This window comes from Salvelinus sp. IW2-2015, linkage group LG4q.1:29, assembly GCF_002910315.2.
Source record: "Salvelinus sp. IW2-2015 linkage group LG4q.1:29, ASM291031v2, whole genome shotgun sequence".
Classification (NCBI taxonomy): domain Eukaryota; kingdom Metazoa; phylum Chordata; class Actinopteri; order Salmoniformes; family Salmonidae; genus Salvelinus; species Salvelinus sp. IW2-2015.
This window is the reverse complement of record NC_036842.1, coordinates 81,195,510-81,218,124: the sequence shown is the minus strand read 5'-3', so window position 1 is coordinate 81,218,124 and position 22,615 is coordinate 81,195,510. Positions and strand designations below refer to the sequence as shown.

At 45.0% G+C, this 22,615-nt stretch overlaps 1 protein-coding gene across 1 annotated transcript; it reads right to left on the bottom strand.

The window, feature by feature from the left end:
* Positions 1-286: 286 nt before the first annotated feature.
* On the bottom strand, positions 287-6,935 carry LOC111962609 (protein FAM180A). The gene is made up of 3 exons (XM_023985821.2): positions 6,711-6,935; positions 1,454-1,551; positions 287-1,340 (listed from the first exon to the last, which is right to left on the bottom strand). Exons 1-3 carry the CDS (start codon positions 6,787-6,789, stop codon positions 993-995), a joined length of 525 nt encoding a protein of 174 aa, XP_023841589.1. The 5' UTR covers positions 6,790-6,935; the 3' UTR covers positions 287-992.
* Positions 6,936-22,615: the final 15,680 nt, after the last annotated feature.

Below are 22,615 nucleotides of genomic sequence, written 5' to 3'. Positions count from 1 at the left end.
CTTTATATGTCGGTTGGCAACCAACTTTAAGGTGCATTACCACCGATTGGAGTGTGGATCTCAGTTCATCTTTCAATCACCCATGTTGGTATATGCTCCTAAAAACCAATGAGAAGATGGAACGTGGGTATATGCTCCTAAAAACCAATGAGGAGATGGGAGAGGAAGGACTTGCAGTGCGTTGAGCGTCACAAATACAACCAAGTTATATTTTAGCGCCTGGCTACGCAGATGCTCGCTGACGTGCGCGAGAAGTGTGGGTGCAGTGATTGAATAACATGTATGTGTATTTTGCAACGCTCGCGCACGTGACGCGTCTGGTATGGTCAGCATGTAAAGCAGATAAATGGCCCCCAAAAAATCTATGAAAGCTCTGCGTTTGTCGGCTAACGAGGGTTACCGCTGATCGGATTGAATCCTGGCCCTTGTATAGGTTTGCTTTGTATTTTCTAAATGAACTTTTGGCAGGGATCTTTTGGCTTTTTGGGGTGTGAATACATTTTTGCTGTGAAACATATTCTTTCAAAGCTTGGAAATGTTGTACATTGTTCATATTTTTTTATTTTCAGTGGATCTTGTATTTAATGATAACACAATGTATAAGAACTGTATACGAATTTTACAAAAATTGGTGCTTTTTAAAGAAAAACCTAGATTTTTTAAAATGAATGTAAGCATACTGATTTCTCCGCATTTCCAATTTAGTTCAGGGTAACACTACTAATAAACCTTTAAAAAAGTTAGAAATAAATCAAAGAAATGTATTGTCCCACTGCATATAAAAAACAGCAAGAGGATTAAAGTATATCTCAGAAACTTTAATTTTGAGTCCATGTGATACGATAGTCCTCAAGGGTTGCCAAGAAAATCATGCTGAAACATCGTATCTATAATGAATAATAGAAAATGAGAGAAATTCCTTCTCCAATAGAGATCTGGAAATAAAGGCAGTGATATGTATCAGTATAGTATCAATCCCCAACATTGCGATATCATTTAGCTGTGAGGTCGTTCTCAGCTGTCAGGTCCAGCTTGATAGCTCTGTACAAACTGACAAAGGACTCTGCCCACAAGTCTCTCTGCTGGTTTGTGGTAGCGTTGGCCAGCCGCTGGGCGGTGTACACCATGGTCAGCACAGTGCGCTCAAAGTCCTCCAGGCGCAGGTGGCCCATGTGATTGGAAAGGTCAGAGGTCAGGCGACGGATATCAGAGAGTGTTTTGGGCAGGATGTCCTCGCAGATGACTTCCAGCTTTTTGGTCTTCCGCAGGGAGGCCAACTCCTCGTCCTGCACGGAGAACAGAGTGTGCTCGTCTCCAAACTGCAGGCCAGCCAGCAGGATCTACACAGCACAGCCAAAAACAGTAGACTCATTACAAACTCATATTTTTGGTTGCTAACTCAAAGAATTCCTACAATATTTGCTACTGTAGTTATCCAAGGAAAATGTCTCACCTCAAATAGTAAATTGACATCCTCTATGGAGTTCTGAAAAGTGGGGTTCACCATTGATGCCATCCCTCTCTTCACTCGAACAGTTGATGGGTAAAGGACTGAAAGAGGGAGGGAGAGAGAGAGAGAGACTGTTATCCAACCTACTACTTTCTCTTTAACTCTTGCCCAGGGTTTCATCATGCGATGCGGACCATGTGGCTTGAACCAGATGTATTGCATATTAAGATGAATTCCCGAGACAAGGCTAACATACAGTACACCTTGCATGCTGTGACAGGTACTGTATATAACAGGGTAGACTTTACAGCCATAATGTTCACAGACATGTGAGGACCATAGAGCACCACACGGTTCAGTTTGAGAAACCTGAAATGTATGACCTTACGAATGTCTCTGATCAGCAGACTGTAAGAAATTACTTCTTGCTTCAAAGGCAGAGAATTCAAAGCAGAGAGGCACATGGGATACCAGAGAGAGAGTAGAGTAGGAGAGAGAGAGTAGGAGATAGTAGAGAGAGACGAGAAGAGGAGTAGAGAGAGAGAGAGAGAGAGAGAGAGAGAGAGAGAGAGAGAGAGAGAGAGGTGGAGAGACTGACTTACGGACTGACTTAGAGATGAGTCTGCTTTTCATAAATAGACAGAGCTCACTTACCAGAGCAACATTGGACACTGGTTTTAAGAGTGAGTGCTAACCAGAACATGTGACCTGGTCATAGCAGGACACTTCCCAAAGAACATTTCACCTACTCATCTTTTGAGTTGGTTTCACATGGAATAAGGACCACCACTTACTGAAATCTGCTATCTGGATTCTCATCTCAATCCAAATACAGGATTGTAAATCATTCTATGACAGGGTTTCTCAACTGGCAGTCCGCCGGCCAAATTTGGGCCGCGAGTGGTTTTACTCCCCCCACCTAGGTTTTTTGTTGTTCGATTTTTATTGTTGGACATAAAAGACTATAAAAACCCAGGATATCAGCTCCAAGTGATTTTTTATTCCCAGCATAATAGAGAGTGGCGATCGTATACAAAAGCAAGCAGGGTTTGAAATGATTATGTTTTTGTCAAATATTATATCTGTTTGGGCTTCTTCCAGTGAATTTGCAGTCTACAAATTATTTGTAATTATGTTCCGGCCCCCTGATCATCCGTTCAAGAAAAAATTGGCCCGGGGCTGAATCTGGTTGATGATCCCTGTTCTATGACATCAAAGCTATTCATATTTCCGCAAGTCCACAAATATTGTAAAGACACAAACCGGTTATGCTGAACAAGCATTGTTACTGTACATGACAGGGGGAAAAAATATAGAGAACAAAGAGAGAGAGGGATTGAGAGCGTCAGTGAAGACACTTGCCAGCTGGTCAGCGCATGCTCAGAGTATGCATTCTGGTAATCCATCTGGCCCTGCGGCCTTGTGAATGTTAATCTGTTTAAAGGTCTTACTCACATTGGCTACGGAGAGTGTGATCACACAGTCGTCCGGAACAGCTGCTGCTCTCATGCATGGTTCAGTGTTGCTTGCCTCGATGTGAGCATAGAAGGCATTTAGCTCGTCTGGTGGGCTCAAGTCACTGGGAAGCTTGTGGCTGGGTTTCCCTTTGTAATCCATGATAGTTAAGAAGTCCTGCCACATCCGACGAGCATTAAAGCCGGCGTAGTACGATTAGATCTTAGTCCTGTAATGATGCTTTGCCTGTTTGATGGCTTGTCGGAGGTCATAGTGGGATTTCTTGTAAGAGTCTAGATTAGTGTCCCGCTCCTTGAAAGCAGCAGCTCTAGCCTTTAGCTCAGTGCAGATGTTGCCTGTAATCTATGGCTTATGGTTGCGACATGTACATACAGTGACTGTGGGGATGATGTCATTGATGCACTTATTAATGAAGCAGGTAACTGATATGGTAAACTCCTCAATGCCATCGGATGAATCCTGGAACATATTCCAGTCTGTGCTAGTGAAACAGTCCAGTAGCTTAGCATCCGCTTCATCGGACCACTTCCGTATTGAGCTGTCATTGGTACTTCAGAATTTTTGCTTGCAAGCAAGAATCAGGAGGATATAGTGATGATCAGATTTGCCAAGTGGAGGGCAAGGGAGAGCTTTGTATGAGTTTCTGTGTATGGAGTAAAAGTGATCTAGAGTTTTGTCTCCTCCAGTAGCACAGGTGACATGCTGGTAGAAATGAGGTAAAACGAATTTCAGTTTTCCTGCATTAGGTAACCTAGCAGTTAGGAGCGTTGGGCAAGTAACCGAAAGGTTGCTGGTTAGAATTTCCGAGCCAACTAGGTGAAAATCTGCCAATGTGCCCTTGAGCAAGGCAAGAGGGACCCTAATTGTTCCTGTAAGTCGCTCTGGATAAGAACGTCTGCTAAATGACCAAAAAATATAAATATATTAAAATCACTGGCCACTAGGAGCGCTGTTTCTTGTTTGTTTATGGCCCTATACAGCTCGTTGAGTGTGGTCTTAGTGCCAGCATCAGTTTGTGGTGGTAAATAGACAGCTACGAAAAATATAAATAGCAGACTTGGTCAGAAGCCCGTAAATTGGCAGCTATCCACTGCAGCTCCATTCAAATGTCAGACAGAGGTGCTGTAAACGTGCAAAGGGTTTGAATATTAACAAATTATTCGTAGTGTTTTGTACACTCAGTGTGCATTGACAAGCAAATCTTATTCAGATGTTCTTTGAAAAACAAACTCTAATGAGGAAATCCATTATTGGACATGAGCACATTCCCGAGTGCACATACCAGGAATGAAACTTTGGAATACTCTCTCCAGTGCTTCCTTTGGTGTTTACAGTCAATCCAGCTAATGAAGGCCCTGAAATAGTACTTGTTTAAGAAGGGCTGATAAGTTTAGAAGAAAATCATCAGGAAGCGAAGAGGAGTGCGTCATAACAAAGCTATCGCTTGCCAGTTGGAAACAGAGATGGGTCCTAGGACCATAGAGACAGGAGCCATGCAGTAGACACCTAGCCAAACGAAGGGTTCCGCATACAAGCATACACTCTTAGAAAAAAAAGGTGCTATCTCAAACCTTAAAGGGTTCTTCGGCTCTCCCCATAGGAGAACCCTTTGAAGAACCCTTTTTGGTTGCAGGTAGATCCCTTTTGGGTTCCATAACAAACCCTTTCTACATGGAACCTAAAAGGGTTCTACTTCTACCTGGAACTGAAAAGGGTTCTACCTGGAACTGAAAAGGTTGCTCCTATTGGGACAGCTGAAGAACCCTTTCGGAGACTTTTCTAAGAGTGTACTAGCACATACTGTATATGTTGTCCATCGTGGGCAAAACTTTCTATATATTTTTATTCACACCCCAAAATAGTCAAATGTTCTACATGGAGATAAGGTTTTTGTTTGCCTTTATTTTAGTACATTCAGCTAATAAGATTTGTTGATGCCATGATGAAATCAAACAATTCATGCTATTTGATCACTACTTTTCCATTGAGGTAATTGAGATTGCTATGACTTCAGAATGTGTGTAATAGCAAACACAAAGTTGATATGATTTCATCAGATATACCAGAGCATGTCAAACAATGTTCTAGACACTCCACCCATACAAAAATAGTAGAGCCAGGAGAAACAAATATCAACAAATATAATCCAAGAAAAGCTAGAAAGACAGTACTCCTGAGCTGTCATTGTACTGATTGAGCTTCAATCCTCTCATTCTAAGAACATGTTTTTCCGTATGATCCAATTGCCACAACACATCACATAACAATATCTAGAATAACCAAAACAAAAACTACAAAATACCTAGTTTAGCCAGATTCAAGACAGCTTTGAAAACTTTCTGGTGGTGTGTTTTTCATTCTTCAGGGGCCTATCAGTTTCCTGCTGCAGTTCATATTTGAAGCCCTTTCATTGTTTTCATATCAGAAACAGATGCGGATAGTTCATACACACATTGAGCCCAGTAGCCGACACATAAACCGAAATGGAACTTTAAACATACAAGTCGTTAAGGACCATAGTTTAATTGTGCTAGAAAATGGGACCCAACTGTTCTGGAGGACCAGAAATGTGAGTTCTTGGCAGCTACACCTGTACACTATTAGAACAAAAATATGCTATCTAGAACCAAAAAGGGCTCTTATACTGTCCCGATAGGTCAACCCTTTTAAAAAACCTTTTGGTTCCAGGTAGAACCCTTTCCACAGAGGGTTCCACATGGAACCCAAAAGAGTTCTAGCTTGAACCAAAAAGGGTTCTACCTGGAACCAAAATAGATTATCCTATGGGGACAACTGCAGAACACTTTTAGAACCCTTTTTTCCAAGTGTATATACAGTACAAAAGAGTTCTCCATTCTATTTCTTAGAAATTATCTGAATTTTTCTGATGTCAAATCATTTATCCAACCAAGTACAGCACTGCTACAGTTGCTCAGCATCATTAAGGTCCATCTGTAGGGCACTTGAATTTCAGATGGATCGAAACAGCTGGAGAGAAAACAATGATTTCAATGTCACTCCTTTAATTCTAAATAAACACAGAAAAAAATCAAAAGACCAAAATATCCCCAGTACACTCCCCACCACACAGCTTGCACATTGTTGTGATGTATGCAGCATGTTACAGCTGTGCTGGTGGATGCTGCTGCTGGATCTGTGTACATACTAATCGGTAATGTTAACACATACTGTTGTGAAATGACTTTGCTCAATCAGAGGTTACAGCTGGATAGACAAAGCACAGAGGACAGAATTAAATGTGTGACTAGGCTAACTATTGATTGCAGTTTTCTGTGTGATGGGGATGGGATAGGGTAAGTCTATATTCTGTATTAGTCTTCTGGATTTGAGACGGCGATGCTGAGGCCAAGAGAGAAGCATATGTAAAATGACTTTAGCTTGACATTTGATACCAGGAATGATATTGGACTTTGTGACTATCATAACAGAATGGTCGTTAATCTGTCCTTTCTCTGGAATAAGAGCATTACATTATCTTTCCATCACTGGATACATATTCTAATCCACAATGAGCTGATTCTCAGTAATGCCTTGAATTATTTGGCAGAATTACTGTTGAGTTTAATGTAGCATCTGGGAATGAGGTGCATTCCTATCAATTATATTTATGGACAACTACTGCAGCAAAACGTACCCTTTAAAAGGGCATATGCACAGGTTACAATTACACAGCAACATTAAACATAATCATTGCATATAAACATACTGTAAACTGTATAACATTTCCAATTGAACACATTAATATGGGTGAAGATATTCTTACCTTTGTTATGCCGATAAGTGGCACATGTGTTGATATTGCAGTAGAATAGTGCAACAATGACCATCTTCCAGGGCATCATGGTGACCTGGCAATCCACCTGGCATCCAGTAGCCAGGGACAGACTGGACAGAGCCACAGGTCCAGGACCACGATCAAGGACCAGTCACTCCACTGGGAAAAACCTCAGACCATCCCACCACTGCAACTACTCTCCTCCTTTCTGAAATCCTGTGTCACTATAGTACCCTCCTCTCTCTCTCTCTCTCTCTCTCTCTCTCTCTCTCTCTCTCTCTCTCTCTCTCTCTCTTCTTCCTTCCCCCTCCCCCTCTCTCATTTTTTTTTTTTTTTCTTTCTCTTATTTTTGTCTTTTTTCCTTTTCCCTTCTTCTCCTTTTTCCTTTTTCCTCCCCCTTTTTTTTCTTTTTCCTTTTTCCCCTCCCCCTTTTTCTTTTTTTTTTTCCCCTTTTCTTTTTTTTTTTTCCTTTTTTTTTCCCTCTATCTCTTTCTCACCCTCTCTCTCTCCCTCTCTCTCTCTCTCTCTCTCTCTCTCTCTCTCTCTCTCTCTCTCTCTCTCTCTCTCTCTCTCTCTCTCTCTCTCTCTCTCTCTNCTCTCTCTCTCTCTCTCTCTCTCTCTCTCTCTCTCTCTCTCAAACCAGCTGACACTGTTGGTGCTGTCATCTGGCAGTCATCAGACCCAGAGAGACACGTCTACTTCTTACTGTTGCCTCCTTGTCCTCTTCTGACCGTAAGCGCGCCTTACGATCATTTCCTCTTTTCTCTTTCATTATCTTCCTTTTCTCTTCTTCCTCCTTCTCCTTAATGCTGAACTTTCCTCCTAGTTCTGATCACGTTAAGTACATTGATGTTAATAAGTGCAGTCCAGTTTCTTCTGTGGAACATCTTGTGTTCATCAATAATATACACTGAGTACACAAAACATTAAGAACACCTGCTCTTTCCATGACATGGACTGACCAGGTGAATCCAGGTGAAAGCTATGATCCCTCTCTGATGTCACTTGTTAAATACACTTCAATCAGTGTAGATGAAGAGGAGGAGACAGGTTAAATAAGGATTTCTAAGCCTTTAGACAACTCAGACATGGATTGTGTATGTGTGCCATTCAAGAGGGTGAATGGGCAAGACGAAATATTTAAGTGCCTTTTAACAGGGTACGATAGTTGGTGCCAGGCTTGTGTCAAGAACTGCAACTCTGCTGGGTTTGTCATGCTCAACAGTTTCAGTGTGTATCAAGAATGTTCCACCACCCAAAGAAAATCCAACCAACTTGATAACTGTGGGAAGCACTGGAGTCAACATGGGCCAATATCCGTGTGAAATTCTTTCGACACCTTGTAAAGTCCATTCCCCGATGAATTGAAGCTGTTCTGAGGGCAACAGGTGGGATGCAACTCAATATTAGGAAGGTGTTCCTAATGTTTTGTATAATCAGTGTATGTTCCCTTTTTGCTTAAAAAAAGCTTTGAGGACATATTACTGGACTCTGCCTTGAGTTTGAGGTTTGTGAATGGATGAATGCAAGCATTTATTGTTGTCCAGACTGCTGAGCCATGTTTCTGTATCCATGGTCAACATTAGTTCTGCTTGTGCTAATGAGAGGATCCTTGGGAGGGTTGGAACTTGGAACGTGTGTGTCTATTCCAGGAACACTTCAGGGAACCAACCCAGTTTTGTTTTCTGGGAGGTGGAGTGTGGAGACTTCACACTCCAAACACACAACCCAACACAGCATATTGTTGCTCTACAAATTAAATGTATTATTATTATGATTATGATTATTATGGGTATTATTATTTATTACTAGAAATTATAGCTATCCAAACACACGGTGGAATGAACACAGCCAATGCCTATATACAAACCATCTGAAGAAGCTTCTTCAAAGAGATCCTATTCCAAGGCTGGCAGTAAGATCACCAAAAGAAGAAACATCACTAAGAAGAAATGTGTGATTTAGTAGTGTTATGGAATTTGTTTCATTCTGTGCAACTTATAGCTAACAATAGTCATACAGTAAATTAAACGTAATTCAGAAAGAGCTCAGTTTTTCCTTAATTTATAATGCATCCTCTGATTCGAAGTTGAACTCCTCTCTCTTTAGGACCAGTGAGACACTCTCATACTGATGAGATGTGGCCGTCATGAAGCTGCCAGGGAATGCAGAGACAGTGTTATAGTTGGAAAGATGGATGGGGCCACCATAGAATCTCTAAATTAGAACAAACATTGGACAAACATTGGACAAACATTCTATTCTCACAGGGGAAATTAAAAGAAAATTGGTTGTTTTTGGTCACACTCCAATTCAAAGAGTTGCCCTATGTAACGTAGTTTCTTCTCCTAGCCCTATTAGTAATACCACAGTCTATGTGAGAATGTGAAATAATTGATATGTGAGTGAATATTTATCTAGTTTAATTGAATTCATAGAAAAAGGGAGAAGGTAATTGTCTTTATGCTGTTACAGTAAAAGTCATGTCAAAATAGACATAGCTTTGCAGAAAGTATGGTAGAAGTAGAAATACAGTTATCTATTGTAGAAGTACAGTTATCTATCGTAGAAGTAAAGTTATCTATTGTTGAAGTACAGTTATCTATTGTAGAAGTAAAGTTATCTATTGACAAACTTAAATATGTGAGGAACTTTCTTCAGGACATGCCTAAGCACTGACAGAATTCTAGGACTGGACTTATGCAACAGAACCAGAAGAGTAAAACATGTAGTACTCACTGTCACATCTAGAACAAACCCTTCAAGTATCTGGCCCGTATTTCAGATTTCTATGAAATATGACCTATAATTCATTACAATATCAGTGAAATGCTTTTCCTTACAATTTTTAAAATTAAGTCTGTTAAAAAGCAGATTATCTGTTTTGGAAGGGTGTGGGCGTACCCCAACAACAGAATGGTGGGTCACACTTTATTTGGATAGTCCGGATTTTCCATTTATAGATGCTCTACAGATGGTCATACTATCTGCAAACTATCTGTTGATAAGCAACTGCTTGCTAAGGTTATGGTTAGGGCTAGGGTTAGGGCTAAGGTAAGGGTTAGGGTAAGGGTTAGGACAAGGGTTATTGTTAGGGTTAGAGCTAGAGTTAGGGTTAGGGTTAACAGATAGTTCATTGAAATGTTAATGATAGTCTGTAGACCATCTACAGATGGACTATCCAAATAAAGTGTAACCGAATGGTGTGGCCGTATACCGGCCATTACAAATATTAATGTGAGATGACCGCTGATTGGCCAGTTCAGCCAATGAGGCAGGATGACATAATTCTCTATGAGAAAATAGCAAGTGTTTTCAAACATTCTGTTTGAGATACAGGTTTGAGATGGGGTTTTCTAAGTGTTTTTTCTCCAATTTATGCTTTGGCCACAAATATGAGCATAAGACGGGTGAACAACATTATTTGGGTTAACAGAATATGAGATTTTCACTGGGCAGATACATTCTGATTCATCATGTGTAGTACTGTGTGATGTATGGAACATTTCTTGGAAGGATTTTCCAGGTTCACTGTCTATTGTCCACGTTTTCACCCAGCTCAGGCATGCAAACTGTAATATTGCCACACTGTTTGTTCCTCAATGCTTCCCATCCTCTACTAAAGTAGTCTCTTGTGACAGACTGTTACCATTAAGTATTTGGTCAGAGTGAACATGGGACCTGGTTCTATGTGCCAAGATTACATACTGAAGCAATTTCAGTGTCCTACTGCAATGTGCCAGAAGATGGCAGTCTTCTCAAACTAATGCTCTCAGTCAATTCTAATACTGTAGGCCAATCAAAAACTACAACTAAATTGACTGTACTCATTTAGGGTTTGTTTGAAAATGTCCTGAAACCATCAATGCTACCATCAAATGTCCACTAGATGACAGCAGCCAACAGAATATAACCTTTCAGCGAATTCCCTCAACTACCATTGCCCCTGTTTATCTGTTAGCTTCACAGCAATGCATAAAGCAATAGTGCACAGCTATAGAAGTACAGTGAGTATACTTTTAAGATCAGCAAACATAATTCCCCTTGGAAAATTAAGCAAATAGTGTTCTGATGTTTTGGTAGTATTCTGCCTAAACCAATAGGCCTATCCAGAACAGCATTATGTACCTTAAAGGATAACTCCACCCAAAAACTATCGTTTGGCATTTGTTTAATTAGTCCATTGTTGATATTCTCCCAAAATGTTTTGCATGTCAGCAATCAAGTTGTCAAGATATGTGTAACTTTCAAAATACAGAAATCTGTCCCGTATGATGCATTTTGCATCATATGATGCTGCGTTTGGCATTATATGATGCAAAATGCATCATACGGGCCAGATTTCTGTATTTTGAAAGTTACACATATCTTGTCAACTTGATTGTTGACATGCTAAATATTTTGTGCCAATATCAACAATGGACTAATTAAACAAATGCCAAAAGATAGTTTCTCGGTGTAGTTTTCTTTTAAGGTAAACCAATATAACTCATAATTGTCCTATAGTGATGCTACGTTGTGGGCTGAAAACTTAATGTCAGCACATCTTATCCAAGCTAAAGTACACTCTAAGCACTTCCCAATCTGGCTCCAGAGAGATCATAGTCGCTTCAGAAGCCAGCTGTCATCATTACAGTACTCTATCCTCAGGCTAAAATCAGTTGGTGAAGCTCTCCTCCCCCTTCTCTGTCCACCATTCCTTTTTAAACTCTACCAACATTGAGTTTTGGGACTGAACAAATGTCCCCTTATTCATTCACACTTCACCAAGCATGACCATCAAATCCATTGTCCATCTGTTCTTCATAGACAGCAGAATGATCATTGTAATTAACCACATGAAGAAGTCAACAAATCCCCACAGAAAACGTGACTTTCTAGGACAGGCCATATTTGCTATATCAAATCTGCACCGAAAACAGCATTGTGGGAAAATGCTGGATCCTGCACTGACTGAGCACAATTACTCTGACAAATGACAGTATTAAATCCCCCACTGAGCGAAAAACTCCATTTATATATTAAACCTATGAGAATAGAATAAAACAATATTCCACTATGGTCAGATTTGTCAAATATGCACAATACTCCACCTTGATGCAGTTCAGATTACTCCAATAATGACTCTCCAGCATATCTACTGAGAGAAAAATGTAATCTTTGGTGTGGATTTATGATAATTTTGTATGATTTTTCTATCAGTCTAGGTTATAAAGATTACTTCAGCCTCGATACAAGCAAGACCGCCAAAGGGAACAACTTTTAGACAAAGGTTCTCAGAAGTTAAACTGTTATGAGGCACCAAACATTTGTAATTCTTGAACAATATTATTTACATAAAGGTTCTCAGAAGTTAAACTGTTATGAGGCACCAAATATTTGTGATTCGTGAACAATTTTATCTTGATTTAGACTTCATTTCTATGGTTCCCATCTGAAATTGTACTGTTAATACTTTCCTTTACTTTTTAGTTCATTTAAAAAAGGAGACTTCAAAAGGAGAATAGCGGAAATTCTGAGAACTCCACCGTATTGTCTCCCATTTCTAACTTGAAGCTCTCCAAAACATTTAGATCCTAAACACTCGACTCCCCCCAGAGACACACAGACCTTAATAAAGTCTGCTCAACATCCTGGTCTCATCGCCCCACAATCCACCTCCTCCGGTCTCCGGGGGCGACAGATGATCCTACTACAGTGCCAGAAGCTCCATGAGGTTTCAGGCTCTCTCACCCCCCTCTTAGCACACAGGACACCAGGGCTCGTATTCATTGGGGGAAATTCCGACCTGAGTTAAGCGTGCATAAATGGATAGCAATTCCCTTTATATGCACTTTTCTCTCTATGAATATTCTGACCTTGAACTTAAAGGAAAACCCCAAAATGATCTTTTGGTATTTGTTTCATTAGTCCACTCGAGAAAATCCACGAGAAAGTCTGTTGGTCAGCATGTGGGAAGCATTTCAGCAGTTGAATTAAATGTATTCAGCGCCCGCAAGGGAACCACATCTGCAAAGCCCGTTACACAACTGCATAAGGTAAGTCTGAATACCAACTACTGAGAAGTGCGTAGAAAAAGGTGTGCGTAGGAAAGGGATACATTTCCTAAGTCTGAATCGGGTCCAAAACGCCTCAGAGTAGGAGTACTAATCTAGGAACCCCCTCCCTTGCAGCACTCCTACTCTGAGACACTTCACTGATATGACTCCAGACCTCCAGCCAGCCAGACCTTCTGTCCTTTATTTACTTCAGTCAAGGTTCTCCTCCCACTCCTCTTGGATCCTCCTCTGCTCTGTCCCAGCTTTCACAACTTCCTCTCATCCACCTGGGCCTGCCTATTGTTGACTTGCTTCATGAGAAAGGTGAAGAGAAAGAGAGAGAAGACAGACAGACAGACAGACAGACAGACAGACAGACAACAACAGACAAGACAGACAGACAGACAGACAGACAGACAGACAGACAGACAGACAGACAGAACGACAGACAGACAGACAGACAGACAGACAGACAGGGAGACAGGGAGACACAGGGACACAGACAGACAGACAGGGAACAGGAGACAGGGAGACACAGAGACACAGAGACACAGAGACACAGACAGACAGACAGACAGACAGACAGACAGACAGACAGACAGACAGACAGACAGACAGACAGACAGACAGACAGACAGACAGACAGACAGACAGACAGACAGACAGACAGACAGACAGACAGACAGACAGACAGACAGACAGGAGACAGGGAGACAGACAGACAGACAGGGAGACACAGAGACACAGAGACACAGCAGACACAGACAGACAGACGACAGACAGACAGACAGACAGACAGACAGACAGACAGACAGACAGACAGACAGACAGGGAGACAGGGAGACACAGAGACACAGAGGGACAGAGGGACAGAGGGACAGAGGGACAGTACACGATGTCCAAGGTGACAGGCAAGAAACAGTGTCAATTGTACTGTGATGGAAATGGTGCTAAATTGTCAGATTTGAGCTAAAGTAAATTTACCTCAGTAGAAAATGACTCAAGTAAATGTGAGTCACCCAGTAAAATACAACTTGAGTAAAAGTCTAAAAGTATCTGGTTTTAAGTGTACTTAAGTACAGTGGTGGAAAAAGTCCTCAATTGTCACACTTGAGTAGAATTAAAAAGTAAAATGAATTGCTATACATCAAATCCCTTATATTAAGCAAACAAAAGGCACACATTTCTTTTTTGTATTTTTTCTTTACAAGCAGACAGGGGCACACTCCAACTCTCAGACATAATTTACAAACATGCTATTTGTGTTTAGTGAGTACGCCAGATCAGAGGCAGTAGGAATGACAATGCGTTATTGTCACACCCTGATCTGGTTCACCTGTCCTTGTGATTGTCTCCACCCCCTCCAGGTGTCGCTTATTATCCCCGGTGTATATATCCCTGTGTTTCCTGTCTCTCTGTACCAGTTTGTCTTGTTTGCCAAGTCAACCAGCATTTTCCCCTTGCTCCTATCTTTCCCAGGCTCTGTTTGTTTCTAGTCCTCCTGGTTTCAACCATTACCTGTCCTGACTCCAAACCTGCCTGCCTTACCAATCTGCCTGTTCTGAATACCAGCCTGCCTATCCCCTTGTACTGTTTTGGACTCGGATCTGGTTTCTGACCCCTGCCTGGCCTGACCTCGAGACTGCCTATCGTCTGGTACTGTTTGGACTCTGACCTGGTTTATGAACTCTCGCCTGTCCCCGACCTGCCTTTGCCTACTCCCTTTGTAATAATAAATATCGGAGCTCTACCATCTGCCTCCTGTGTCTGCATTTGGCTCTCGCCTTGTGCCCTTATAGTACTAACTGGTCATGACAGACACAGCAGACTTGGACAAGCTCCGTCACGTTGTCTCCCTGCAGGGAGCCACCATTGGGAGGCATGAGGAGCTACTTCGGGACCTTTTAGAAGGGCTTTGTTCCCTGACGGAACGCCACGACCAAGGATTCAAGGTGATAATGGAGCAAATCAGTGAATTAGCTCATAGGCAGCACGCCACATCTGAGACCTCCCAACCACCCAGTAACCTTCCTACTAGTGGTGGATTTGTTCAACCTACCCCGGCTCCCCGAGAGCCCCGCTTACCTCCTCCGGAACATTATGCAGGCGATTCTGGTACCTGCCGGGCGTTACTTTCCCAGTGCTCTCTCATCTTCGAAGTCCAGCCCTCTTCATTCCCGTCGGACCAATCGAAGACCGCGTATTTCATCATGCTAATGTCTGGAAGGGTGCTCTCCGGGGCAACAGCTGTGTGGGAGCAGCAATCCACTGTGTGCTAGAGCTAGGAGGAATTCATGGCAGAAGTGAGGAAGGTTTTCGATTCTCCGGTGCCCGGGAGGGAGGCGGCTCAAGCTAATGCATGTACATCAAAACTCCCGTAGTGTGGCAGACTACGCAGTAGATTTTTGCACATTGGCCGCCGAGAGTTCCTGGAATCCGGAGGCTCTGTTCCACACCTTCCTCCATGGACTGTCGAATGGGATAAAAAACGAGCTCGCAGCTCGGGAAATACCACTGGACCTAGATTCCCTTATCGCACTTTCGATTAGGATTGATGGCTGCCTACGAGGAGGTCGGGTCTCGGGAACACTCGTTCGTATGATGGCACTCGTCCTAAGGAATCCGGAAATCCCCGACATTTGTATTTCCGAGGAGAGCCAAAAACACCCAAGGTTCCCCGAGAATCATCAATGACGGGTGAGTTGGATACTCCTGAGCCTATGCAACTGCGAAGAGCTAGGTTATCGGTTGGGGAACGGTCAAGTAGACTGAGTTCAAACTGTTGTCTGTACTGTGGAGGGGCAGGACATTATGTAGCTACCTGCCCTGTTAGAAAACCCTTGCCTCTGGTGGGTACAAGTGCTCTGGTGAGCCAGACTGGGAGTTCCTTAATTCCCATCACCTGCACTCCTTTTTTTGTGCTTTTTTCTGTGGGAAGACCAGTCTAAGTCTCTCCGAGTGCTCATTGACTCTGGGGCTGATGAAAGTTTTATGGATGCTACTATTGTTTCTGAACTTGGTATTCCCACTCAACCCCTCTCTGTCCCCAGGCTCTGGTAAACGATGTGCTCCGGGACATGCTAAACCGTTTTGAGTTTGTATACCTTGACGACATCCTGTTTTTTCCCCGGTCTGCCCAAGAACATGTTCTTCATGTCAGACAGGTCCTTCAGTGCCTCCTGGAGAACCAATTGTTCGTGAAAGCCGAGAAGTGTGAGTTCCACCGTTCGACAATCTCCTTTCTGGGATATGTCATCGCTGAGGGATATGTCCAAATGGATCCTAGAAAGGTGAAAGCAGTGGTAGATTGGCCATAACCTACGTCCAGGGTGCAGTTACAATGTTTCCTGGGTTTCGCTAACTTCTACCACCGTTTCATTCGGGGCTACAGTACCCTGGCGGCCTCCCTCTCTGCACTCACCTCTCCCAAAGTACCATTCACATGGTCTCCAGCTGTCGACAGAGCCTGTGTGGACCTGAAGCATCGGTTCACCACAGCACCCATCCTCGTCCATCCAGACCCGTCCCTTCAATTTGTGGTAGAGGTTGATGCTTCTGACGTTGGAGTGGGGGCCATCCTGTCCCAGCGATCTGCCCAGGACCAAAAGCTTCATCCCTGTGCCTTCCTGTCCCATCGTCTCAATCCTGCAGAGAGAAACTTCGACGTAGGAAACCGAGAACTGTTGGTGGTCAAGATTGTGTTGGAAGAGTGGCGGCACTGGCTGGAAGGAGCAGAACAGCCATTCTTGTTCTGGACTAACCATAAAAATGTGGAATATCCCCATACAGCCAAGCACCTTAACTCCAGGCAGGCCTGGTGAGCTCTCTTGTTTGCAAGATTTAACTTCACCATTTCCTACCGCCCAGGTTCCAAAAATGTGAAGCCTGACACACGCTCCCACCTATACAGTTCCTCTGCCACACCCTCGGTCTCCGAAACCATTCTCCCTACCTCATGCCTTGCAACCTCAGTGGGTTGGGGGATTGAGACCCTGGTTTGCAAGGCACAACGTTCCCAGCCTGGACCTGAAGGGGGCCCGGCTAACCGGCTGTTTGTCCCTAACTCAGTCCGGTCCTGGAATGGGCTCATTCCTCCAGGCTGACCTGTCATCCAGGTTCCCGCCGTACCCTAGCATTCCTCCGACAACGTTTCTGGTGGCCCACAATGGTTCCTGATGTCTCTGCCTTCGTTGCCCCGTGCACGGTGTGTGCTCAGAACAAGACACCACGGCAAGCTCCTTCTGGCTTCTTCAGCCACTACTGGTGCCTAATCGTCCCTGGTCCCATATCTCTCTGGACTTTGTCATTGGGCTTCCCCCATCTGTTGGCACCAGTGTTACGAACCCCTTTGGCCCTGCAGTCTAGGGGGGATGGAAACGAGACCCGTAACATATCTCATGCAAATCACCCCAGTGAAAAAGTAACAGTGAGAACTAAAACAACCACAGCCAACCTAAATCTACCGTCAAACACTTCAGGTTTATTTTAAACACACAGTAATGGGGTGTGGGAAAAAGGGGCTGAGCTGGACCCAAGGAAATAAATAATAAATATCCAAATAAACCCCTAAGCTAGTCTAGCATGCTTTAAGAACAGCTAGCTAACTAACCAAAAATACAGTGGGTGGTCCGCCCAGTTCTAACTAGGGTATTTAGAAACTGTTTTCCTACGGGTAATGTAGGCCCATGGGCAACTTGGCTGGTTATCCCCTTTTCCCACAAACAAACAGTCATACACCATAACAATACAATATTCACAGGATAACGGACAAAGTGACATGTAGGTGCAAAAACAAAAGAGAGATCTCCAGAGAGAACTAATTGGGATACTTTTAAACCAAGGGAAAGGGGATGTGATTGGGTAAGGGAAAAGGAGCAGGTGTGTCTTCAGTGGCAACTGATTGGCGACTGATGAGTGACACCTGTGACTAGGGCAGAAGGAAAGAAAACAAATACACACACAGGATACCTGTATCCGTAACAACCATCATTCTGACGGTGGTGGATCGGTTCTCAAAGGCCGTTCATTTCATCCCTCTCCCCAAACCTCCCTCTGCCATGGAAACGGCCCAGCTCATGGTGCAGCACGTCTTACGGATCCATGGACTCCCGGTGGATATGGTTTCCGACCGGGGTCCTCAGTTCTCGTTTCAGTTCTGGAAGGTGTTGGCCAGCCTATCCTACAGATTACATCCCCAATCTAATGGCCAGTCGGAGCGAGCTAACCAGGACCTGGAGACTACTCTAAGATGCCTGACCTCAACCAACCCCACTACCTGGTGCCGACAACTGGTCTGGGTGGAGTAGCTACATAGTTGTCTTTGCTGTCTTTGTTTCTAAGATAACTGCGTAGTTTAGACTAATTCGGTTAGCTAGCCAGCTATTTTTCGTCCTTTTAACGTAACGTAACGTAGTCAACACTGCTCGCTAGCCAGCTAGCCACCGAATAGCAACACTGTAGAAACTATTACATTCAACGGATCAACGGAACGATTGATTAGTGTAGTGTTAGCTAGCTACATAGTTGTCTTTTCCTGTGCCTTGTATCTAAGACAATTGTGTAGTTTATACTAATTAACGACCAGTTACCGAGGTTACATAGCTAGCTACCGAGTTACCTAGCCAGCGACACTCTCAAACAAAGTCAACAACGCAGCCACTGCTAGCTAGCCCACTTCCGCAGTACGTATCATTTTAATAATTTTGGTCAATAAGATTTCTGCAACGCAAGCTTAACTTTCTGAACATTCGAGACGTGTAGTTCACGTGTCATTCCAATCTCCTTTGCATTAGCGTAGCCTCTTCTGTAGCCTGTCAACTATGTGTCTGTCTATCCCTGTTCTCTCCTCTCTGCACAGACCATACAAACGCTTCACACCGCGTGCCGCGCCACCCTAACCTGTGTCCCAGCGCGACCACCCACGTGGAGTCCCAGGTCTCCGGCAGCCTCTGGAACTGCCGATCTGCTGCCAACAAGGCGAAGTTCATCTCAGCCTATGCTTCCCTCCAGTCCCTCGACTTCTTGCACTGACGGAAACATGGATCACCACAGATAACACTGCTACTCCTACTGCTCTCTCCTCGTCTGCCCACGTGTTCTCGCACACCCCGAGAGCTTCTGGTCAGCGGGTGCGGCACCGGGATCCTCATCTCTCCCAAGTGGCTTCTCCCTTTCTCCCCTTACCCATCTGTCTATCGCCTCCTTTGAATTCCATGCTGTCACAGTTACCAGCCCTTTCAAGCTTAACATCCCTATCATTTATCGCCCCCAGGTTCCCTTGGAGAGTTCATCAATGAGCTTGATGCCCTGATAAGCTCCTTTCCTGAGGACGGCTCACCTCTCACAGTTCTGGGTGACTTTAACCTCCCCACGTCTACCTTTGACTCATTCCTCTCTGCCTCCTTCTTTCCACTCTCTCCTCTTTTGACCTCACCTCTCACCCTCCCCCCTACTCACAAGGCAGGCAATACGCTCGACCTCATCTTACTAGATGCTGTTCTTCCACTAACCTCATTGCAACTCCCCTCCAAGTCTCCGACCACTACCTTGTATCCTTTTCCCTCTCGCTCTCATCCATCACTTCCCACACTGCCCCTACTCGGATGTATCGCGCCGTCCCAACCTTCGCTCTCTCTCCCCGCTACTCTCTCCTTCTTCATCCTATCATCTCTTCCCTCTGCTCAAACCTTCTCCAACCTATCTCCTGATTCTGCCTCCTCAACCCTCCTCTCCTCCCTTTCTGCATCCTTTACTCTCTATGTCCCCTATCCTCCAGGCCGGCTCGGTCCTCCCCTCCTGCTCCGTGGCTCGACGACTCATTGCGAGCTCACAGAACAGGCTCCGGCAGCCGACGGAAATGGAGGAAAACTCGCCTCCCTGCGGACCTGCATCCTTTCACTCCCTCCTCTCTACATTTCCTCTTCTGTCTCTGCTGCTAAAGCCACTTTCTACCACTCTAAATTCCAAGCATCTGCCTCTAACCCTAGGAAGCTCTTTGCCACCTTCTCCTCCCTCCTGAATCCCCTCCCCCTCCTCCCCCCTCCTCCCTCTCTGCAGATGACTTCGTCAACCATTTGAAAAGAAGGTCGACGACATCCGATCCTCGTTTGCTAAGTCAAACGACACCGCTGGTTCTGCTCACACTGCCCTACCCTGTGCTCTGACCTCTTTTCCCCTCTCTCTCCAGATGAATCTCGCGTCTTGTGACGCCGCCGCCCACAACCTGCCCGCTTACCCTATCCCTCCTCTCTTCTCCAGACCATTTCCGGAGACCTTCTCCCTTACCTCACCTCGCTCATCAACTCATCCTTGACCCTGGCTACGTCCCTTCCGCTTCAAGAGAGCGAGAGTTGCACCCCTGCTGAAAAAACCTACACTCGATCCCTCCAATGTCAACAACTACAGACCAGTATCCCTTCTTTCTTTTCTCTCCAAAACTCTCGAACTGCCGTCCTTGCCAGCTCTCCCGCTATCTCTCTCAGAATGACCTTCTTGATCCAAATCAGTCAGGTTTCAAGACTAGTCATTCAACTGAGACTGCTCTTCTCTGTATCACGGAGGCGCTCCGCACTGCTAAAGCTAACTCTCTCTCCTCTGCTCTCATCCTCCTAGACCTATCGGCTGCCTTTGATACTGTGAACCATCAGATCCTCCTCTCCACCCTCTCCGATTTGCATCTCCGGCGCGGCCCCGCTTGGATTGCGTCCTACCTGACAGGTCGCTTCCTACCAAGGTGGCGTGGCGAGAATCGTCTCCTCACCCCTGCTCTCACCACTGGTGTCCCCCAGGGCTCTGTTCTAGGCCCTCTCCTATTCTCGCTATACACCAAGTCACTTGGCTCTGTCATAACCTCACATTGTCTCTCCTATCATTGCTATGCAGACGACACACAATTAATCTTCTCCTTTCCCCCTTCTGATGACCAGGTGGCGAATCGCATCTCTGCATGTCTGGCAAACATATCAGTGTGGATGACGGACCACCACCTCAAGCTGAACCTCGGCAAGACGGAGCTGCTCTCCTCCCGGGAAGGACTGCCCGTTCCATGATCTCGCCATCACGGTTGACAACTCCATTGTGTCCTCCTCCCAGAGCGCTAAGAACCTTGGCGTGATCCTGGAACAACACCCTGTCGTTCTCAACTAACATCAAGCGGGGCCCGTTCCTGTAGGTCATGCTCTACAACATCCGCAGAGTACGACCCTGCCTCACACAGGAAGCGGCGCAGTCCTAATCCAGGCACTTGTCATCTCCCGTCTGGATTACTGCAACTCGCTGTTGGCTGGGCTCCCTGCCGTGCCATTAAACCCCTACAACTCATCCAGAACGCCGCAGCCGTCTGGTGTTCAACCTTCCCAAGTTCTCTCACGTCACCCCGCCTCCTCCGCTCTCTCCACTGGCTTCCAGTTGAAGCTCGCATCCGCTACAGACCATGGTGCTTGCCTACGGAGCTGTGAGGAACGGCACCTCAGTACCTTCAGGCTCTGATCAGCCCTACACCCAAACAAGGGCACTGCGTTCATCCACCTCTGGCCTGCTCGCCTCCCTACCACTGAGGAAGTACAGTTCCCGCTCAGCCCAGTCAAAACTGTTCGCTGCTCTGGCACCCCAATGGTGGAACAAACTCCCTCACGACGCCAGGACAGCGGAGTCAATCACCACCTTCCGGAGACACCTGAAACCCCACCTCTTCAAGGAATACCTAGGAAGGATAAAGTAATCCTCTGACCCCCCCCCCCCCCTTAAAAGATTTAGATGCACTATTGTAAAGTGGTTGTTCCACTGGATGTCATAAGGTGAATGCACCAATTTGTAAGTCGCTCTGGATAAGAGCGTCTGCTAAATGACTTAAATGTAAAATGTAAATGTAAATGAGTATGCCCGGAACACCCTTCCCTGTTCAGCCACGGGACTTTCCCCTTTTGAGTGCTCCATGGTGTACCAGCCTCCATTCTTTCCAGAACAAGAACCGGAAGTCAACGTACCCTCGGCCCAGATGTTCGTCTGTCGATGTACCTGGAGAAGGGCTCGAGTAGCACTTCTCAAGACCAACTCCAGATATCGTCAACAAGCGGACCGCCGCAGGACTCCAGTTACCCACTACTGCATTGAGCAGAGGGTATGGCTGTCCACATGGGACCTGCCGCTTCGGGTAGAGTCCCGCAAACTGTTCCCCCTGTTTCATTCGTTATTTTCCCATCTCTAGAGTCTACTGCTGTAAAATGTAAAATGCCTCCTGTGTGTTCAACCACAGGGTAGGGGTTTCCAGTACCTGGTTGACTGGAAGGGTTACGGCCCGGAGGAGAGGTGCTGGGTTCCCGCTGGAGACATCCTGGATCCAGCCCTCATCGCCGACTTCCACCGCCAAACACCCCAGCACCCCAATATCAGGTGGCGCCCCTAGAAAGGGGGGGGGGGGTACTGTCACACCCTGATCTGGTTCACCTATCCTTGTGATAATCTCCACCCCCTCCAGGTGTTGCTTATTATCCCTGGTGTATATGTCCCTGTGCTTCCTGTCTCTCTGTGCCAGTTCGTCTTGTTTGCCAAGTCAACCAGCATTTTTCCTCTTGCTCCTATCTTTCCCAGTCTCTGTTTGATTATAGTCCTCCTGGTTTCAACCCTTGCCTGTACTGACTCCGACCCCACCTGCCTTACCACTCTGCCTGTTCTGACTACCAGCCTGCCTATCCCCTTGTACTGTTTTGGACTCGGATCTAGTTTATGAACTCTCACCTGTCCCCAACTTGCCTTTGCCTACTCCCTTTGTTATAATAAATATCGGAGCTCTACCATCTGCCTCCTGTGTCTGCATTTGGGTATCGCCTTGTGCCCTTATAGTTACGTTGATAGGAT